The sequence below is a fragment of the Mizuhopecten yessoensis genome, unplaced genomic scaffold (assembly GCF_002113885.1).
Source record: "Mizuhopecten yessoensis strain PY_sf001 unplaced genomic scaffold, ASM211388v2 scaffold10717, whole genome shotgun sequence".
NCBI lineage: Eukaryota > Metazoa > Mollusca > Bivalvia > Pectinida > Pectinidae > Mizuhopecten > Mizuhopecten yessoensis.
This window is the reverse complement of record NW_018408686.1, coordinates 1-16,202: the sequence shown is the minus strand read 5'-3', so window position 1 is coordinate 16,202 and position 16,202 is coordinate 1. Positions and strand designations below refer to the sequence as shown.

At 36.1% G+C, this 16,202-nt stretch overlaps 1 protein-coding gene across 1 annotated transcript; it reads right to left on the bottom strand.

The window, feature by feature from the left end:
* Positions 1-13: 13 nt before the first annotated feature.
* LOC110461999 lies at positions 14-12,548 on the bottom strand. The gene is made up of 8 exons (XM_021515758.1): positions 12,088-12,548; positions 11,607-11,861; positions 7,508-7,641; positions 6,055-6,464; positions 4,326-5,280; positions 3,976-4,012; positions 3,400-3,705; positions 14-2,683 (listed from the first exon to the last, which is right to left on the bottom strand). The coding sequence occupies exons 1-8, from the start codon at positions 12,374-12,376 to the stop codon at positions 2,259-2,261; spliced, it is 2,811 nt and encodes a 936-aa protein (XP_021371433.1). The 5' UTR covers positions 12,377-12,548; the 3' UTR covers positions 14-2,258.
* Positions 12,549-16,202: the final 3,654 nt, after the last annotated feature.

Here is a 16,202-nt window from a genome sequence, read left to right as displayed (position 1 = left end):
ATACAGGTTTGTGTGCAGAGTAATTACACCACGACACACATAAAAATACAATAACAATATATCCTGTTGTGTTGTTATAATGTGTATTACACTTACATCATAAATTCGCTGAACAGGCAGAATTGAGGATATCTTATTTCATATTCCAAAGATTACCATGACACCAAATTATGTATACATACTGATTTAGTTCAATTATATTAACAATTTATATGATACCATACAAGGTATCTGTTAGGTCATATTTCCCTCTTGCACACGCCTAACTAAAGGGGACACAATAAAATTCAAAAGAGAAAAAATGCACTAATAGACTTCCATACCAGGTTTCGCTATTTTAGATCTTCATAATACTGTTCAAAATTTTCATATTTTGACCCGGGTGAACATATCAATGCCAACATATCAAATATGAGAAACACCTGGTAGTACTTCATCTAAGACAGGATGACGTTGGACGTTATGGAAAGATGAACGTAACACACATACAAACGGTTGTACCTTTAACATTTGAAAGTACATGATATACGAGAACTGACTACACTCCATCTTATAGCTGTTTCGTCCTTCTAGGACTCATCGGTGATGTTAGAGACCAAAAAGTTGGAAATCCAAATTCGTCTCAACTACTATTTACACAAAGAGGAGGTGCATGAAACCCCATTATGTATTGATTTATAATTTATGGAAATATTTGTGAAGCTGTTCACCTATTTTTCACATTTGACTTAAATAAAAAAGAAAAATAATAAAATTGAAATTATGCTTAGATGGTTTAAATAACATATCCAAGTAGCATGGTTCTAAATCTTTCGGTTCTTTACAGGAGAGTTGGTTGACTTTCTAACACGTCTGCCCCCTTTAATACTGAACGTACGTTATGGTAATTTAATAAGGTGAATATTTACAAGACATGATCCGACCAGTAACTGCTTACCGGTCATCATTTCCCTAAAGATATCAGTTTTTGTGAAAAACCGGTTAAAAGAGACAGCTGAAAGACGAGCGGCCGGCAAACAGGCATTATAAAACACAGTACACTCACAGACACTTAGTGTCATCTGAGGCAAAATGGTGTAAATAAACATGATTGCCGAAGCATCAAGTACGTATCGTAATGTACTCTGTCGTATATTTATATAATTGGTATACATTATACACACAATACCGTTCCACTTTGGTTTAATTTAATGGTTACAGTGGTTATACCAGCACACCAATTGTTTCCCGTCGTGAACAAGTATTTAACACTAGTGCAAATCAATAAAGACTGTATCTGTCATTCATTATACGATCATAAACAGCACCCATAACTATAAAGTCCTACATGCATAAACACAAACAAGGTATAATAGCGTACCTTCATATTCAATAAATCAGTAAGTCCGAACCAATATCCGCTAGTCACAACTACAGTTAACGTTAGGTTTGTGACGTGACACTGACTTAAATGATATCACGTTTGTCCGATAGAAGTATGCAACTTTGAGGCATTTGATAAATTTACATCAGGCGAGAACATTAACTTCTGGTCGATGATCTACACTTCTAGCCAGCATATATATAATTAACATAGCAACCACAAAAACACCTGAGTAAGGTTTTGTTTTTGTCTGATGCTATATTTTGCTAGAAACCAAACCTACAGTCACATGTTCTGTTGTTGTTTTTTTCTAAAAAAAAAATGTGAAAAAAACAACTTTTAAAGAGGAGAACAATTTAGGAAAACAATCTTCACAAAAACCACTGAAATGTTATCAGGAATAATTGTGTTCGATTCGCAACACAAATGAGTAAAGGATTGTATTACAAAAATATTTTAGAGACTTTACGTCAAATATTAGGGTCTTTTGTCAATTGAGGAGACGAAATTAGAAAGGAAAACAAATGCCTAATGGTTTGGTTACTTTGGAGCTGACTGAACGTAACGGGGAGGGTAAATGTGCCCCACTTTATTGTGATTTTGTATGAGTTTACATTTGAATCCATGAATCCGATGATTAATGAATGGTAGATCTTTCTCAAAACTATACAACGGGATCTTTAACGTTGACAAGTCTCACACGGTACACTATTGATATCAAGTCCTAAAAAACAGCAATATTGGTAACATGTACATTTGAACTATTTCTTTGTGGTCCATTCTTAAAACCGTTCCGTGTGATTTTGTACACTGCAGAAAATTTCATTATAGACAGTTTATAAAAACGTTTATACACACATAATTAAGTTATTGTGTTAAGTTTCTGTCACAAGCGTCAGTAATAGATACACGTTAATACACGCATATGGGATAACATGTCGAGCTTCTTTGGAGGGTAGCTTGTATCTGCGTACATTACAGAATAGCACAAGGCCACCATGGCCATTCCTCTGTCTCCTCTTCGTCGGCAACACAGTATGCCAGTGCGGTTGAGTGCCAGTCCATTCTGCAGTTTCATTGCCTTTACAATTCTGATAACGGTTGCCTGGTCTCGGAAAGTGTCGATCCAAAGCTTGATCAGCGTCTCCACTCTACGTTTAGAACCGAGGTGATCCATCTCACACTTCTCTATGTCAGGGACTGAGAGCCCAAGCTCCAGAAACAGGTTGAAGTAATTCTTGCCTATGTTGTCTACAAGGCCCCTTATTTCACTGACGTCTAGTTGTCTGTCGAGTCCCTCCTCGTTAGAGTCCATGTCATCTGCAATAAAAAAAAATCGGACTAACAAGTTTTCTTGAGATATACTACAAATGCGTCTGAACAGTATTACAAGTAGTGCTACTATACTTATGTTAAAACGAGTTATTTTAAACTTGACAACTAGGTTCACCAACTCCAGAAATCGTGCTTAGTGAATTGTATTTTTCTATATGTAGATTACAACAACGTTCATTTGTATTGTTTGCTTGACACGGATAAGAAAACGGATGTTTTGGGTGGTCGGATGGCGCAGTGGATAGGGCACTAGTGTTAACAAACCTTAGATGTTTACGAAAGCTCCCAATATAAGTTCCCAAATAGAAACTGTTGTACAAATTTCCAGTAAGTGTTTAGTCTGTTTCAGTGAGGTAGCACTATAAAGTCGGCATCAGTTCCGCGCTATCACAAGGAGACAAACACGAACTAATCGCAGTCTCCCAAAACACACACGCATACACTACACGCATGCATCTTGCACACAGGATAGACCGTACTTAAATGACCATAGCTGATGATAGGACGTTCAACAATATTAAGCTAAACCCAACCAGATACTTATTTACAGCTGAGTAGACTGGAACAAGCAGAGTAGAGTATCTTGCTCAACGATACCACACAGTGCCGTGCCGTGCCGTGCCGTGCCGTGCCGTGCCGTGCCTCGAACCGGCAACACTTCGGGTACGAGCCCGGCTTTTACTCTTTTGACTAATTATTACCTAGAGTGACACATTCCCAACCAGTCTCCACGGTCATGCCGAGATTGTCTGTAGCCATGTCGACCTCCGACATGGCCTTTTCGATGTGACGAAACGTTTGATTAGGATAGGCGTATGTCCACTTCAACAACATCCTGGTTATTTGAGTGACAGCTGCCAGACTCCTTGCTTCGTGCTCTGTGTTTGATATCTCTGGTAGGGACAGGCCAAGCGCGATGAAGAGTTGCTGACATTTGGACGCCTCGACCATGTGCGATAGACGACCTAGCTCCTGGGGTGTAGGCCTTCTATTAAGGCAGGTGGCCTCTGATGAATTAAACAAACACTGTTAGCAACGCTGGTTATTTCTCTTTTTGTATTGTGTTTCTTCAATTAAAAGCTGCAGTCACGCCTATCATTAGTCATACAAGTATAAAACTTGTTTTCTATGCATCATAGGTTGCCTAGTAAACTCTATTTGTTAGTTTGACATAAGATACGTGTGTATACGAAAACAATTTGAGACGTTTTGTATAACTATAAATTGAAATACCTGTATTGTATAACTACACATTGAAATACCTTAAACGTACTTACCGTCACTGGATTCAAAACCCTGTACTTGTATGGTAACCTACAAGTCGAAAATAAACAGTCAATTTCATGCAATCCTATTCATGTAATATTTTTAGTCTACAGTTACCGAAGATGTGTTATGTACAAGTGAAGTCGTCCAACAGCAAACATTTTATCTGCATAACTTAACAACTTAAAGTTTGATTCCTCTATTTATGTACGTATGATTTAATTATGTTATGCCTTACACATGCAATCTTCTGGCTCAAGACTCTTTATTCATACCCAGCTATTGTTAGGGTGCTGATATGATATTGGAAGATTGTTTCCTTTTCATATCTTACTAATTTTCTGCATAAAACATGTTTTACCTTTGTTATACCCCAAAACAATAGATCCGATTTGTTCAGTCGGTGTTTTCGTCGACATTCTTCTCCTTTACAGAACATGCCTCCCTTTGCGTGAATGACGCTGTAGAGCTCTACAGGCGTGTCGTAAGGACTGAGATGGAAGTTACAGTGCAGTTTATGTGTGTACTGAAAGTGTTCCTGGTTACTCATTTGTAGAGCTTTCTGTAAAATCCGCTCCAGAGTGTTTCTTACAAGTGGCCCAGAGTCCGGAGGAAGTTTAGATTCAGAGGGACTGAACAATGTTACAGCAATTGTAGACCGCTCCCATTGCATCGACAAGATCATCCTGCAAAGATCGTTCACCTCGAAACAGCCAAATCCTCTGTAAAGATGAGTCGTATCTTTCGTCGTCAGCGGGTCTGTCCCGGGTTCGTCTTCTATGCGTCTTAATGATAGTGATGCTGTTCTGTAAGTCCTCATGATTGTAGCAAAGATTCTGTGAAACAGCTCTTCTGGTACAAAGACATCATGGAATATGAAGCATAATGTTTGTGAGACAGCAAGATTCCTCTTTTTAAGATAATTGATGTCATCGGTGATACCATTGATGTTTTCTAGCTCTAGAAGTTTGCTGGGAATGGTATACGCCTCACTGAAGCGAACATCTGCTGTATTGGGTTCCGAAATCAAAATCCGTACCAGCAGGCCAAACTTTTCCATCAAAGCCAGGAGAATTGACTTATGGGGCAAGAATGCTTTATTTTGATCTAGGCAAAGAAAGCTATCGATCAAATTCGGAGTCAACTCGCCCTTTGTCTTGTACAACTCTAAGTCTCGAGCCAGCACGAGATCGTCTTTTGGGAGAAACTGATCGTCGGTAATCAGGAGGCTGAAGCAATCGGCAAGCCACTGTGGATCGTTGATGACGTGATCGAATTCCCGGAAATATATCACAGACCTCGTGCAATGAAGATACCTAAACAGAAGTAATATCAAGACTCAGCAAGTTTTATTACATCAAAGATACTTTTTGNGAATTCTTCTATATCACATATTGTCTGATGTCTTTTTTGTTAATTATGCCACATTGCAAATAATTGTAAAAATAAAAACGTACAATGAAACGATAGGATGGTGATCTAAACCACTTTGTTGTTATTTTCCTAGAATAAGACCACTAGGAAGGGAATTGTACATCAATTAACAGAGTATATACATTCATGCCCAGCAATTGAATAAATTGTTTGAATCTTGAACATTTTCTTGTTAGAAACCACGGACTAAATCCCTTTTTATAACTATATTCATTTCAATACCGGCCATCGTTGATTATACAAATGTATTTGATCAGTAATAGTCTTATATAGACAGTCTTTATAATCAGAGTTTATATATCTTGTATTCATAAGTATGAAGACGGATTTTTCATTTATAAGCAATTCCCCGTGAATACTAGTGTCACTTGGTATTAAAAACATGATTTTTGAAATCGTAACCAATTTTCCAGATTTGAACCATATCCCCCAGGTGCCAGGATATGGTCATATTTTTCATGTAATCTCTATAAATTTTTAGTAAAGGAAGCTTTCACGTAGCAAACGAACTAACAACTTGTTCTTGATAAGAAAACGAACTAAGTATGTGTTAAACAGTGAATGCTGAACAATGCTTCAATGAAAACACCCTGTAATCATTCACAGTTATAATATTGTTGCATTTGGTCAAACAGTTAAATATATATATTACTCACTCAAGGGCCAGTACGATCTCGTCATCATCCGCCAGTGGGGCTATAGACATTTTGTTCATTTCAATCACCTGCGCCAATGTCAGTATCTTAGCCCCCTTTTCTCTTTCTTTTAGCAAATCCATCTCTAGCTTTAACCATCTGGTCGGAAGTTTCCTGTCCCATTGATCCTGGTGTTTAGCTAATTCTATGATTGTTTCCCGCAATTGTTCCAAGTTTGCATCAGAATCGTCGGTAGCTAATGGTGGAGGTTGATTCTGCAATTCTGACCTGGCATCATAAAGCAATCTCGGCTCGGCTGGTTTCGTTCCTTGGCTGTTATCGAGTGTACAGAACCTGACAAACTTGTGAGATGAAAGTTCGGGAAATTTTGAAATGCTGGACTGTATTTTCTGTACCTGTTCCTTGAAGTCCTGGGATGAAAATTGAAAGATAATACTTTAACATGACATGCCATCAAAACTGTTTCATTATGCATAAGTTATCAATGATGTATACTATGCTTAAACCAAATTTTGTTGAAAATTTTAAATGCAGAAATATAACAATGTTTCAAAGAAATTACAGAGATTAAGTAACATTGCTTGTTTTGCTGATATCTATATTTACAATAATAGTAAATAATTAAAACCCATACTTAAAAGACGTGTATTTTCCGTCATCGTACAATATGTATATTTTGTTAAATAAAATCAAGTCAATACTGTTAATTTGAATGGCATATGTAACAATCACTTTAATACATTTAAATAATAAAAACATAAATAAGATACATGACAAAAAAGCATAGCGTTGCATAGCACGGATGAAACATCTTATACAAATATTGTCAAAACAGTTAAAAAATATCATATATTTATAGAATAGTGCGTTTGTTTGAGTGGCTATACTGGCGATTAGAACATGAATTTTGGTTTGAACTCGAGACCGATAGGTCGGGAGTTCAAACCAAATTTCATGTTGTTTTCCCTTGTATAGCCACTCAAACAACGTACTATCCCCATTCTAACGCACCTTAACAAATAAACTACACTCATATATTTAGAATCATTGTATTTACTTGCTACAAGTGCGTTGTAAAGAACTCTGTGACCTGTTTTGGTGACCTGTCATTCTGCAGCGGACTGACCAATCAGAAAGAGGCCTTTTAAAACTCGGTCATTTGGCCAAACAATAAGAACAATGATTTTTTACATTCTATTTTTAAGTTATTCAACAAATACATTTCATCGGTTGATCATGATTCTATCGCAGATAAGAACATGGTCCTTATGTAATCAAAACAGGCGTTGCAAACAAATGATATTAGAATGATAAATTGACCCAAGTTATCACTGATAACAGACCATAGAGCATTGTGATCGGGACAACCTCACCTAAAAACTTCTGGATGTCGTACAGAATGACAAATAAGAGGAAATGTGTAATACGACCCCTGAAAAAGTACATCACTCACTGTAGATGATTTCCTCAATTCATCGAGGAAGGTGCCGACAAATATCAGTGGAGGTTCATGTTCTTTTAGCTTCGGCGCATTCAATTTAACAGATGAAAATGTGCCGATCATTCGAATCCATTTCTTTAGTCTGTCTGGACTCAGAAACATTTTATGGTGATTTTAAGTACGATGATAAATGAAATTTCATCAAAAGAAATCATATTTATGAAATAAGGTTTGTCACACATGGGTGCGACTTTTACCACCATATCAAAGTTCATAATTGTCAGTGTTTAAGTATAGGAGTAATTTGATAAGCGACAAAACAAACAAAACAGCAAAACTGCTGGACACCACATCATTTGATAAAAGTCACTACCATACAGATGCTAACTGAGGAAACGGATCCTGCATACTTCAGTTTATTCTCCAATTATTTCTATTAATGACATTCAGTTTGTCGTTCAGAATATTTTATTGGCGCTCAATATCCTCACATGGTTCACTATAGTCACTAAATAACCACACAGACACGGAAATGTACATTTTTTGCTGCACGTTTAAATGTCAACATCAGTTTCATTGTTTTGTAGTATTGCACAATGATACACCTCTGTTAATATATGTTCTTTTAGCCTAATCCCTTGCACTATATTTTTGTCTGTAGATCTAAGGAGGAATACTCCAATGTATATCTAAACGAGTAGAATATATATATAAATAATTAACGGGAAAACTGTAAAAACAATTTTTCATTGCATTGAAACAAAGTAACGCGTCGCAAATATTGCTTCACGTGTGGGAATTAACAGCGTTATATTTGACGTCGGGTCTAAATACATCACGCTTACGCTTGACATCAAATTACAAAAATCATACCAATTGTGTAGTTATATTAACACCATCAATGTATGCTGGAAAGACGCATCAAATCAACCACGTATTCCTCCGTCGCAACATATGAACTTGAAAGTTAAAATTTACGTGGTAAATGAAAATAACGTTCTGATTGAATAACACTGAAAGTAAAATCGTCACATTTGATAAGATAAACACTTTCGTATATCTGTAGTGAAGATAAAGTGGGTAACTTCTGATATTTCGCTGGCAATGTGTAAAAATGAATACGGATAAGTATCGGTAAGTTATATTTTTTTGGTAGATTTTTTGTTGCCTAAATTTCCCAGATGGCTTTTAGGCAATGGGAAGCACCGAAAGTAGAAAAAGAGTTATCAAATCAAACCTCGATTAGGGGTTAGGAAAAAAATCGAAGGCTCCCTTAGGTAACTGCTTTAACAAATTTGTATCTTAGGGTTGCCTCGGAGAGAGAAAAAGATAGTTCTGAAGTTCTTTCGTGACATAAAGCAAGTCTTGATGTTTTTGTGATAAACATTGACTGCATTGACAGTGTTTCTCTTCATTTTCATCGATTGTGGCAATAAACCTTCCCTCCTAACTATCTATAAATGGCCTTTGTACACAGGTTTTTCTCGGGTTTTTCTTTGACAGTGATCGCACAATCGTGTCAGCTGCGCTGTTTAGTCCTTGTTTGTATCGAACAGATTTTTTTCTTATTGTTGCATTTGTTAACCTAGGTGAATTGTTACGCAGGGCATCGACCGTGTGATGTGTATGCATTCAAATGGTTTAAGGTCGGTTATGTGGAAGTCATGAAAACGTTAGCATTTCAAAGTAAATGTCAATGCTTTCATTTTGGTTTAAACTTAACGCCGCTTACTGTCGCTTTCACTTTCGATATGTAAAGCGTGTCAGTTTATATTGATTCTGTTATACCGGATGATATAAAATCATCACTTAGAGCAAATGGCTGTTAATCCCTGTTTTAATGGTTTTTCCGAAGTAAAACGGACATTCTATGAAACCGTTTTTTTATATTCCTAGGTCTGTTGTCCGGTCATATATCTAAGATAAGACCAATGTCACTCTACTACTGTACAACAATTTAGGTTTTAATCAATGAGCCAATTATTGATGATCAAGTTTCCAATTCAAAACATTTCTCTTAGATTAAAGCTTTAAAGAATTTGCTTTGATCAATGTATGAACTTACGTCACGTAGTGAATATGTAAATATCAATTTCATCTTAATCAACAAAAATCAATAACTAACAGTGAAACATAAAATAGCCCACCATCATCTTCAAGTGAATAGGTGACACCACCAAAATGTAATTTGAACAATTAATACATACGACAACGAAATTTATATCTTCAGAATGAATTCGTAACTTCATAGATACTCGGAAACAAGAGGCCCAATGGGCCTGTATCGCTCACCTGGTATAAATCTCACGATTGTAATCTTAAAAGTGGACTAAAATACAACTACAGGCAGAATGTCAGTGTTTGATTCATAAGAACCTGTTAAAAGATTTAAACATATGACGCCTGTGACCTTGAATGTCGAACTAGGAGATTAGGTTGAAAGTGTGCCGAGGTCATTCATTTGAACAAACTTGGTAGCCCTTCATCCCAGCATGCTACAGGCCCAATTTCAGTACCCTGGGCCTTTTGGTTATTGAGAAGAAGTTGTTTGAAGATTTTACGACATTTGACCCATGTGACCTTGAAAGTGGGTCAAGGTCATTCATTTGAACAATTTTGGTAGCCCTTTATCCCAGTATGCTACTGGCAAAATATCATGAGCCTGGACCTTTTGGTTATTGAGAAGAAATTGTTTGAAAATTTTAAGACATTTGAACCCTGTGACCTTGAAAGATGGTCTAGGTCACTCATTTGAACAAACTTGGTAGCCCTTTAACCAAGCATACTATAGGCACAATATCAGTTCCCTGGGCCTTTTGGGAATTGAAGAGAAGTCATTTGAAGATTTTAAGACATCTGACCCCAGTGATCTTGAAAGTGGGTCAAGGTCATTCGTTTGAACAAACTTGGTAGCCATTTATCCCAGTAAGCTACAGGCCAAATATCGGTACCCTGGGCCTTTTGGTTATTAAGAAGAAGTCGTTTGAGAAGATTTTAAGACATTTGACCACTGTAACCTTGAAAGTGGGTCAGGTCACTCATTTGAACAAACTTGGTAGCCCTTCATCCCAGCATGCTACAGGCCCAATGTCAGTACCCTGGGAATTTGGGTTATTGAGAAGAATTCGTTGGAACATTTTAAGACATCTGACCCCTGTTACCTTGAGAGTGGGTCAAGTCATTCATTTGAACAAACTTGGTAGCCCTTCATCCCAGCATGCTACAGGCCCAATATCAGTACCATGGGCCTTTTGGTTATTGAGAAGAATTCGTTTGAAGATTTTAACATACTTGACCCCTTTTACCTTGAAAATGGGTCAAGGTCATTCATTTGAACAAACTTGGTAGGCCGTCATCCCAGCATGCTACAGGCCCAATATCACTACCCTGGGCCTTTTTGGTTATTCAGAAGAAGTTGTTTAAAGTTTTTAACATTTTTGACCCCTGTGACCTTGAATATCGGTGAAGGTCATTTATTTGAACAAACCTGGTAGCCCTTTATCCCAGCATGATTCTGGCTAAATATCACCGTATTGGTCCTTTTAGTTATTCAGAAGAAGTTGTTTAAAAGAAAATTAAGACAATTGACCGCTGTGACTAAAAATATGAGTGAAGGTCATTCATTTGAACAAACTTGGTAGCTATTCATCCCAGCATGCTACTGGCCAAATATCATCACCCAGCGCATTTCGGTTATTCAGAAGAAGTTGTTTAAAGTTTTTAACATATTTGACCCCTGTGACCTTTAAAACAGGTCAAGGTCATTTATTTAAACAAACCTGGTAGCCCTTCATCCCAGTTTCCTTCTGGCCAAATATCATCACCCTAGGCCTTGCTGTTATTAAGAAGATGTTGTTTAAAGTAAAATATTGACGACGGACGACGGACGCCGCACCATACCATAAATGCATCAAACAATAATTCAGAGATCAGATATTTTCATTTTCCACTTTCAATTATTACTTGCTTTATTTTGTACAGACTATTTTAAACTAGCTATAATTTTATTGATAAGCAAACTTAATAGGAAATCATATAACTGATATATATATATACATATATATGAAAAGAAAAGAAATATATAAATGTATTCGATGCAGATAAAACTTACACGTTTCCAGTTTGTCTTTAAGAAAATCTGTCAGTCTGAAGACTAACAGGTAAACGCCGTGTGACGAGATAAAGACGTTGTGGGAGGCCTGAAACGACGAGTGCCCACCCATATCCCACAACGATAGGAGAGCATCATCAATGTTGGCACACTGTGACGCTTGTTGAACTGCAGTGCTTTCCTGTAATTGCTGTAAATTCGCTTCAGGATTTCGTGATGACGTAATTGATAAATCCCCTGCGCTGTCTCGGAACCCTAGTGTATTATACAATGAAATTTAAGAACAAGACCTTCAAAATAGTTCATTCTTTACTTATATCATTTCCTCTAGCGATTTATTTACAATATGTATAATGTCAAATTTCCTACATGTTTATTAGATCCCCTCGTGTACAAAAGAATAATCGTACTGATTGCTAGTTACATATATATGTAATGTGGAGTATGATGTAAAACATCTCTGAAATTTACAATTAAATACCTGTCCGCGAACTAGCTGTTCCTGTTGCCTGTGCTTTCTTCATCGTTACACCCATACGTATTTCCATTTCTTCACTAGCTGATTTGTCATCGTGTTGTCTCCATTCTTTAGATATCAAGTCAATCAAGAACCAATTAGGGTACAAAACAGCTCCTACAGTTGGTTCGCGCAAGTTGAGGTCGACATGTCTATATTGAACTCGTTTGCACACCGTGGTTTTACCAGCCCCCTCTCTGCCGGTAAAAACCACGCGTACATGTCGATAAATTTCCACTTGTCCCTCGAACATCTTCAGGTATGCATCAACGGCTTGCAATTCTGAAAGGAAACAACGATAACAATTGTCATCAAACAAGGACAAAGCTCAAACTCATCGTCGTTATAGAAAGGCAAATTCACGTAAATAAAACTGGAGGTCAGATATGCACTCTATTGTTAAGCATTTTCTACACCACACATGGTACTAGTCATACTTATTCCCGTTAAACATACAGAATACACATTTAACCATGATAAACATTCCATTGGAAATCAGGTCTTGATGACGACTGTAAAATGTCTACAAACTAGGATGAAACATCTCAGGTCGCATACCCTAACTAAATAGCATCGTGCATGTAATTATTGGCGATGGGAAAGTTCTACCTATTTTCTTTACCCCTTATACTTACTTAACGATTAATTACGATATATATATGTAATGTGTGGACGGCAATGCCCTTCCGTAAACATTTGTAAATTTAGATATGAAAACAAACAACCTGTTGGTCAGAAGACTACAGGTAAAATGTAAGTGAAATTTCAGGATAAAGGGAATCAGGTAGTGCAAACAAATGTACCGACACACGTTACTGTAATGATTAATATCTAAGTGTTTAGGCGGTGCCAAAACTAACCAATGATCAAGACGGACCAAGGCAGGAATAGACAATGTAAAAAGAATAGATGTTATTAGAAAATAACCAACTTAGGCTTAATTCAACACGTTGGTTTACATATTTCAATTGAGTACATTCAATCAAAAAAGGCTAAGTGCTATTAATATAATATACTCAAAACAACAAATAATTATTCCATGAGAACACATTGCCTCGGCGTATAATCGTTTTTTTGTATTATACATATATAATTAAAGCATAGTAGTTAATATTGACGCATTATGAAATATCCAGATGTTGTTAATTGGTTTTGATTGAAAGAGAGGAAAGAGAAACTTAGTAATCGTATAACGTGCCCGGCTGTAAGAAATTGCTGAATAATTACAACTACAAAATTATCTAAGCATGGAATTTTGTTTGGATTTTCAAGGTAGAGATAATTTTCAATGTGACAAATATCTTAATGTTTTACTTTGTAATATTTCAACACGTTCATATGTTGTAGGTCTAAAAGAGCATGCAGAAAAGAATATGATGAGATATTTTGTCTTTATATCTTATTTCTACTATGCATAATGTATTGCATATAAATACAGGAAATATCACTATACCTAAAGTACAACCTAATTATCTATTGTCTTACAGGCATTGCAATAACGTGTAACGTGCATTGAAGAATACGAAAAAGTGCAAAACATACCAATTGGACATGAAATACGTACATGATGTACATTATTTCACTCGATCCTTCTGGATTTTCTCATTCCGTAATATTGATCAACTGATCTTAACATATTGCACATATACGAGCGTTTTATCGCACAACGTGGCGATCGATTGTTAATCACAGAGCTGTGTACACTATGTATGTACGATGTGCACATCACAACTGTAGTTTTCATATGACGTACCGTCTTAAACTACTTAAACATAAGTATAAAAAATCATCTTATAGAACGTTTCAACCTGTTTTCTTTAATGATACATGTTCAAATGGTTTTCTTAAAGAAATTGTTATGTTTATCGTGATGTTCAAATCGTTTTTGTCTAGCATGCAATTTCATGTATATTAAAGCTTCCAAATATATCCTATTTTTCAATGAACAAAAACCATCGAATACTATTTAGGTAGGGGATCAAATTGATCTTAAAATGCTTCAACTTATTTTCGTTAATAACATATGTCCTTATGGTAATCTATGTGAAATTGTAATGGCTATCGTGATGTCGACACTGTGCTTGTCTAGCACGCAACTACTTGTGTATTTAGATGAAATATGACCCCAGCTAACGAGATTTGTACTTAAATTGGTATTCTCATTTTACCCAAACAAGAAGTGTATAGGTGGCGAAAGCACTTATTGATGAAAAAAAATTAGAATTATGTCAGTATGACTTTACAGCCGCTCACCACTTAAAATTTAATTGCTTCAGTAACACATTGAGCATCAATATCTACTCTAATACCTCATATATGTGTTCTGTATTCTGCTAATTGAAAATCAGGTCATGTGATGATGTTGCCTTTGGGATTTTCAAAATCGATCGCCTCTTAAATGATGCCTTAAAAACATTTCTCCCTCTCCTCTTTTTTCACCCTCTTTAAGTGTGATGCATTGTTGTAATTTTCATTAATTAGCATCCTCCAATGATGTGACATGAGCATTTACGTGCAGAATGGCAATCGGTGAATGGATAATAAAGAATAGGTGCATTTTGTGCTTGTGAAACGAAGGATAATTAACAGTAGTGGGAAAACATGCATGGAGAAAAGAGACATTGTACTCCTTTTATTTTTATTTATTTTTTATTCATATTAATTATAATTATTGATATATGTAGCGACTATATTTACCGTCATTGAATATACAAAATCTTACAAATGTTCTTCGAATAATTTGTGAATTATATTTCTCAATGTATCTTTAACAACGTAAGAGTTATTTCCCTTACACCGAATTGGAAATTATTTTGACACGGCGCCAATTCTTGTCAAACAGCAGCGGCTGTTGTGTCATGTTCTTAAATTATTACACTTTCATAAATCAATATACCAGAAATAGCATGTTGTGTTACAGAAATGTTTGATAAGCATACACAGTTCACATATCGTCTCGTTTCCGAGCCATTACCGTTATCAACCTAAGCACGATATGTCATATTACGTTCCCGTTTCAAACATCAAAATAGAGGGTATACTTCATCACTCATACGGTTTATAAGTATATATATTTACTTCTTCCTTCTACAGACAGCGTCAATGCTTGACAGTCTTCACATGTGCTTTCTCGAATCATATGTGTTTCACACGCGTAACACTCCTCAGACCGCAAACCGAGTTGCTAAAAACGCTCAAACTTAGTGCACGAATTTCACCACCATAACACCCGTAGAATGCACCGGAGATCAACTTTTTTTCAGCAATTATTTTAAGTAAGGATTATTATTTGGAGAGGAGTATCAGAAGACTTTATGTAACCCACAGGTGAGTGTCAGAGATTCTACTTTCTATTTGCGATAACGAAACTATATAGCGGAAACATGCAAGACTGAAGTATGCGCACGCACCCCGAACGGAAGTGGGTCCGTCATTTCGTTCTCTGGACAGAATTAATAAGCCGCTCGGCTCTCGCCAAGAGAGGCTTAAAAATACCATCTGTTGTTAGATCCAGACAGACCAAACAAAAGGTGAAAAGAAATGAACAACATAAGAAAATTAACATAGGTATTATCTGTCAAACGAATACCTATTACATTAAGCTCGTCCACTCTTCAACAATACATAGATATAATTATATCAACTGAAAAGACTAAGCCATTATTGTTATCATAATTTCAAAAATTAAATTTTCCTTTTAAAAGTAGGAAATACACAAATTCATCTTAGAATGTTTCAAGTTATTTTCCTTAATGACATATGTCCTAATGTTATTCTATGTGAAATTGTAACGGCTACCGTGATGTCGGCATTGTGTTTGTCTAGCACACAATTACTTGTATGTTTAGATGAAATATGACCCAAGCCAAAATAGGAATTGTACTTTAAATGTCATTCTCACATGAATCAAAACATCAACTGAGAAGACTTAGCCATAATTGTTGCTATAATTTCGAAATGAACATTTTCCTTTTTATTCATTTTACTATAAACGATCTTAAGCATTTTTTGTCGTTGATCTATGTTTCATTTTACAGCTATTGAGAAAATTACGTAAGCAATGAACGACATAACGTCCA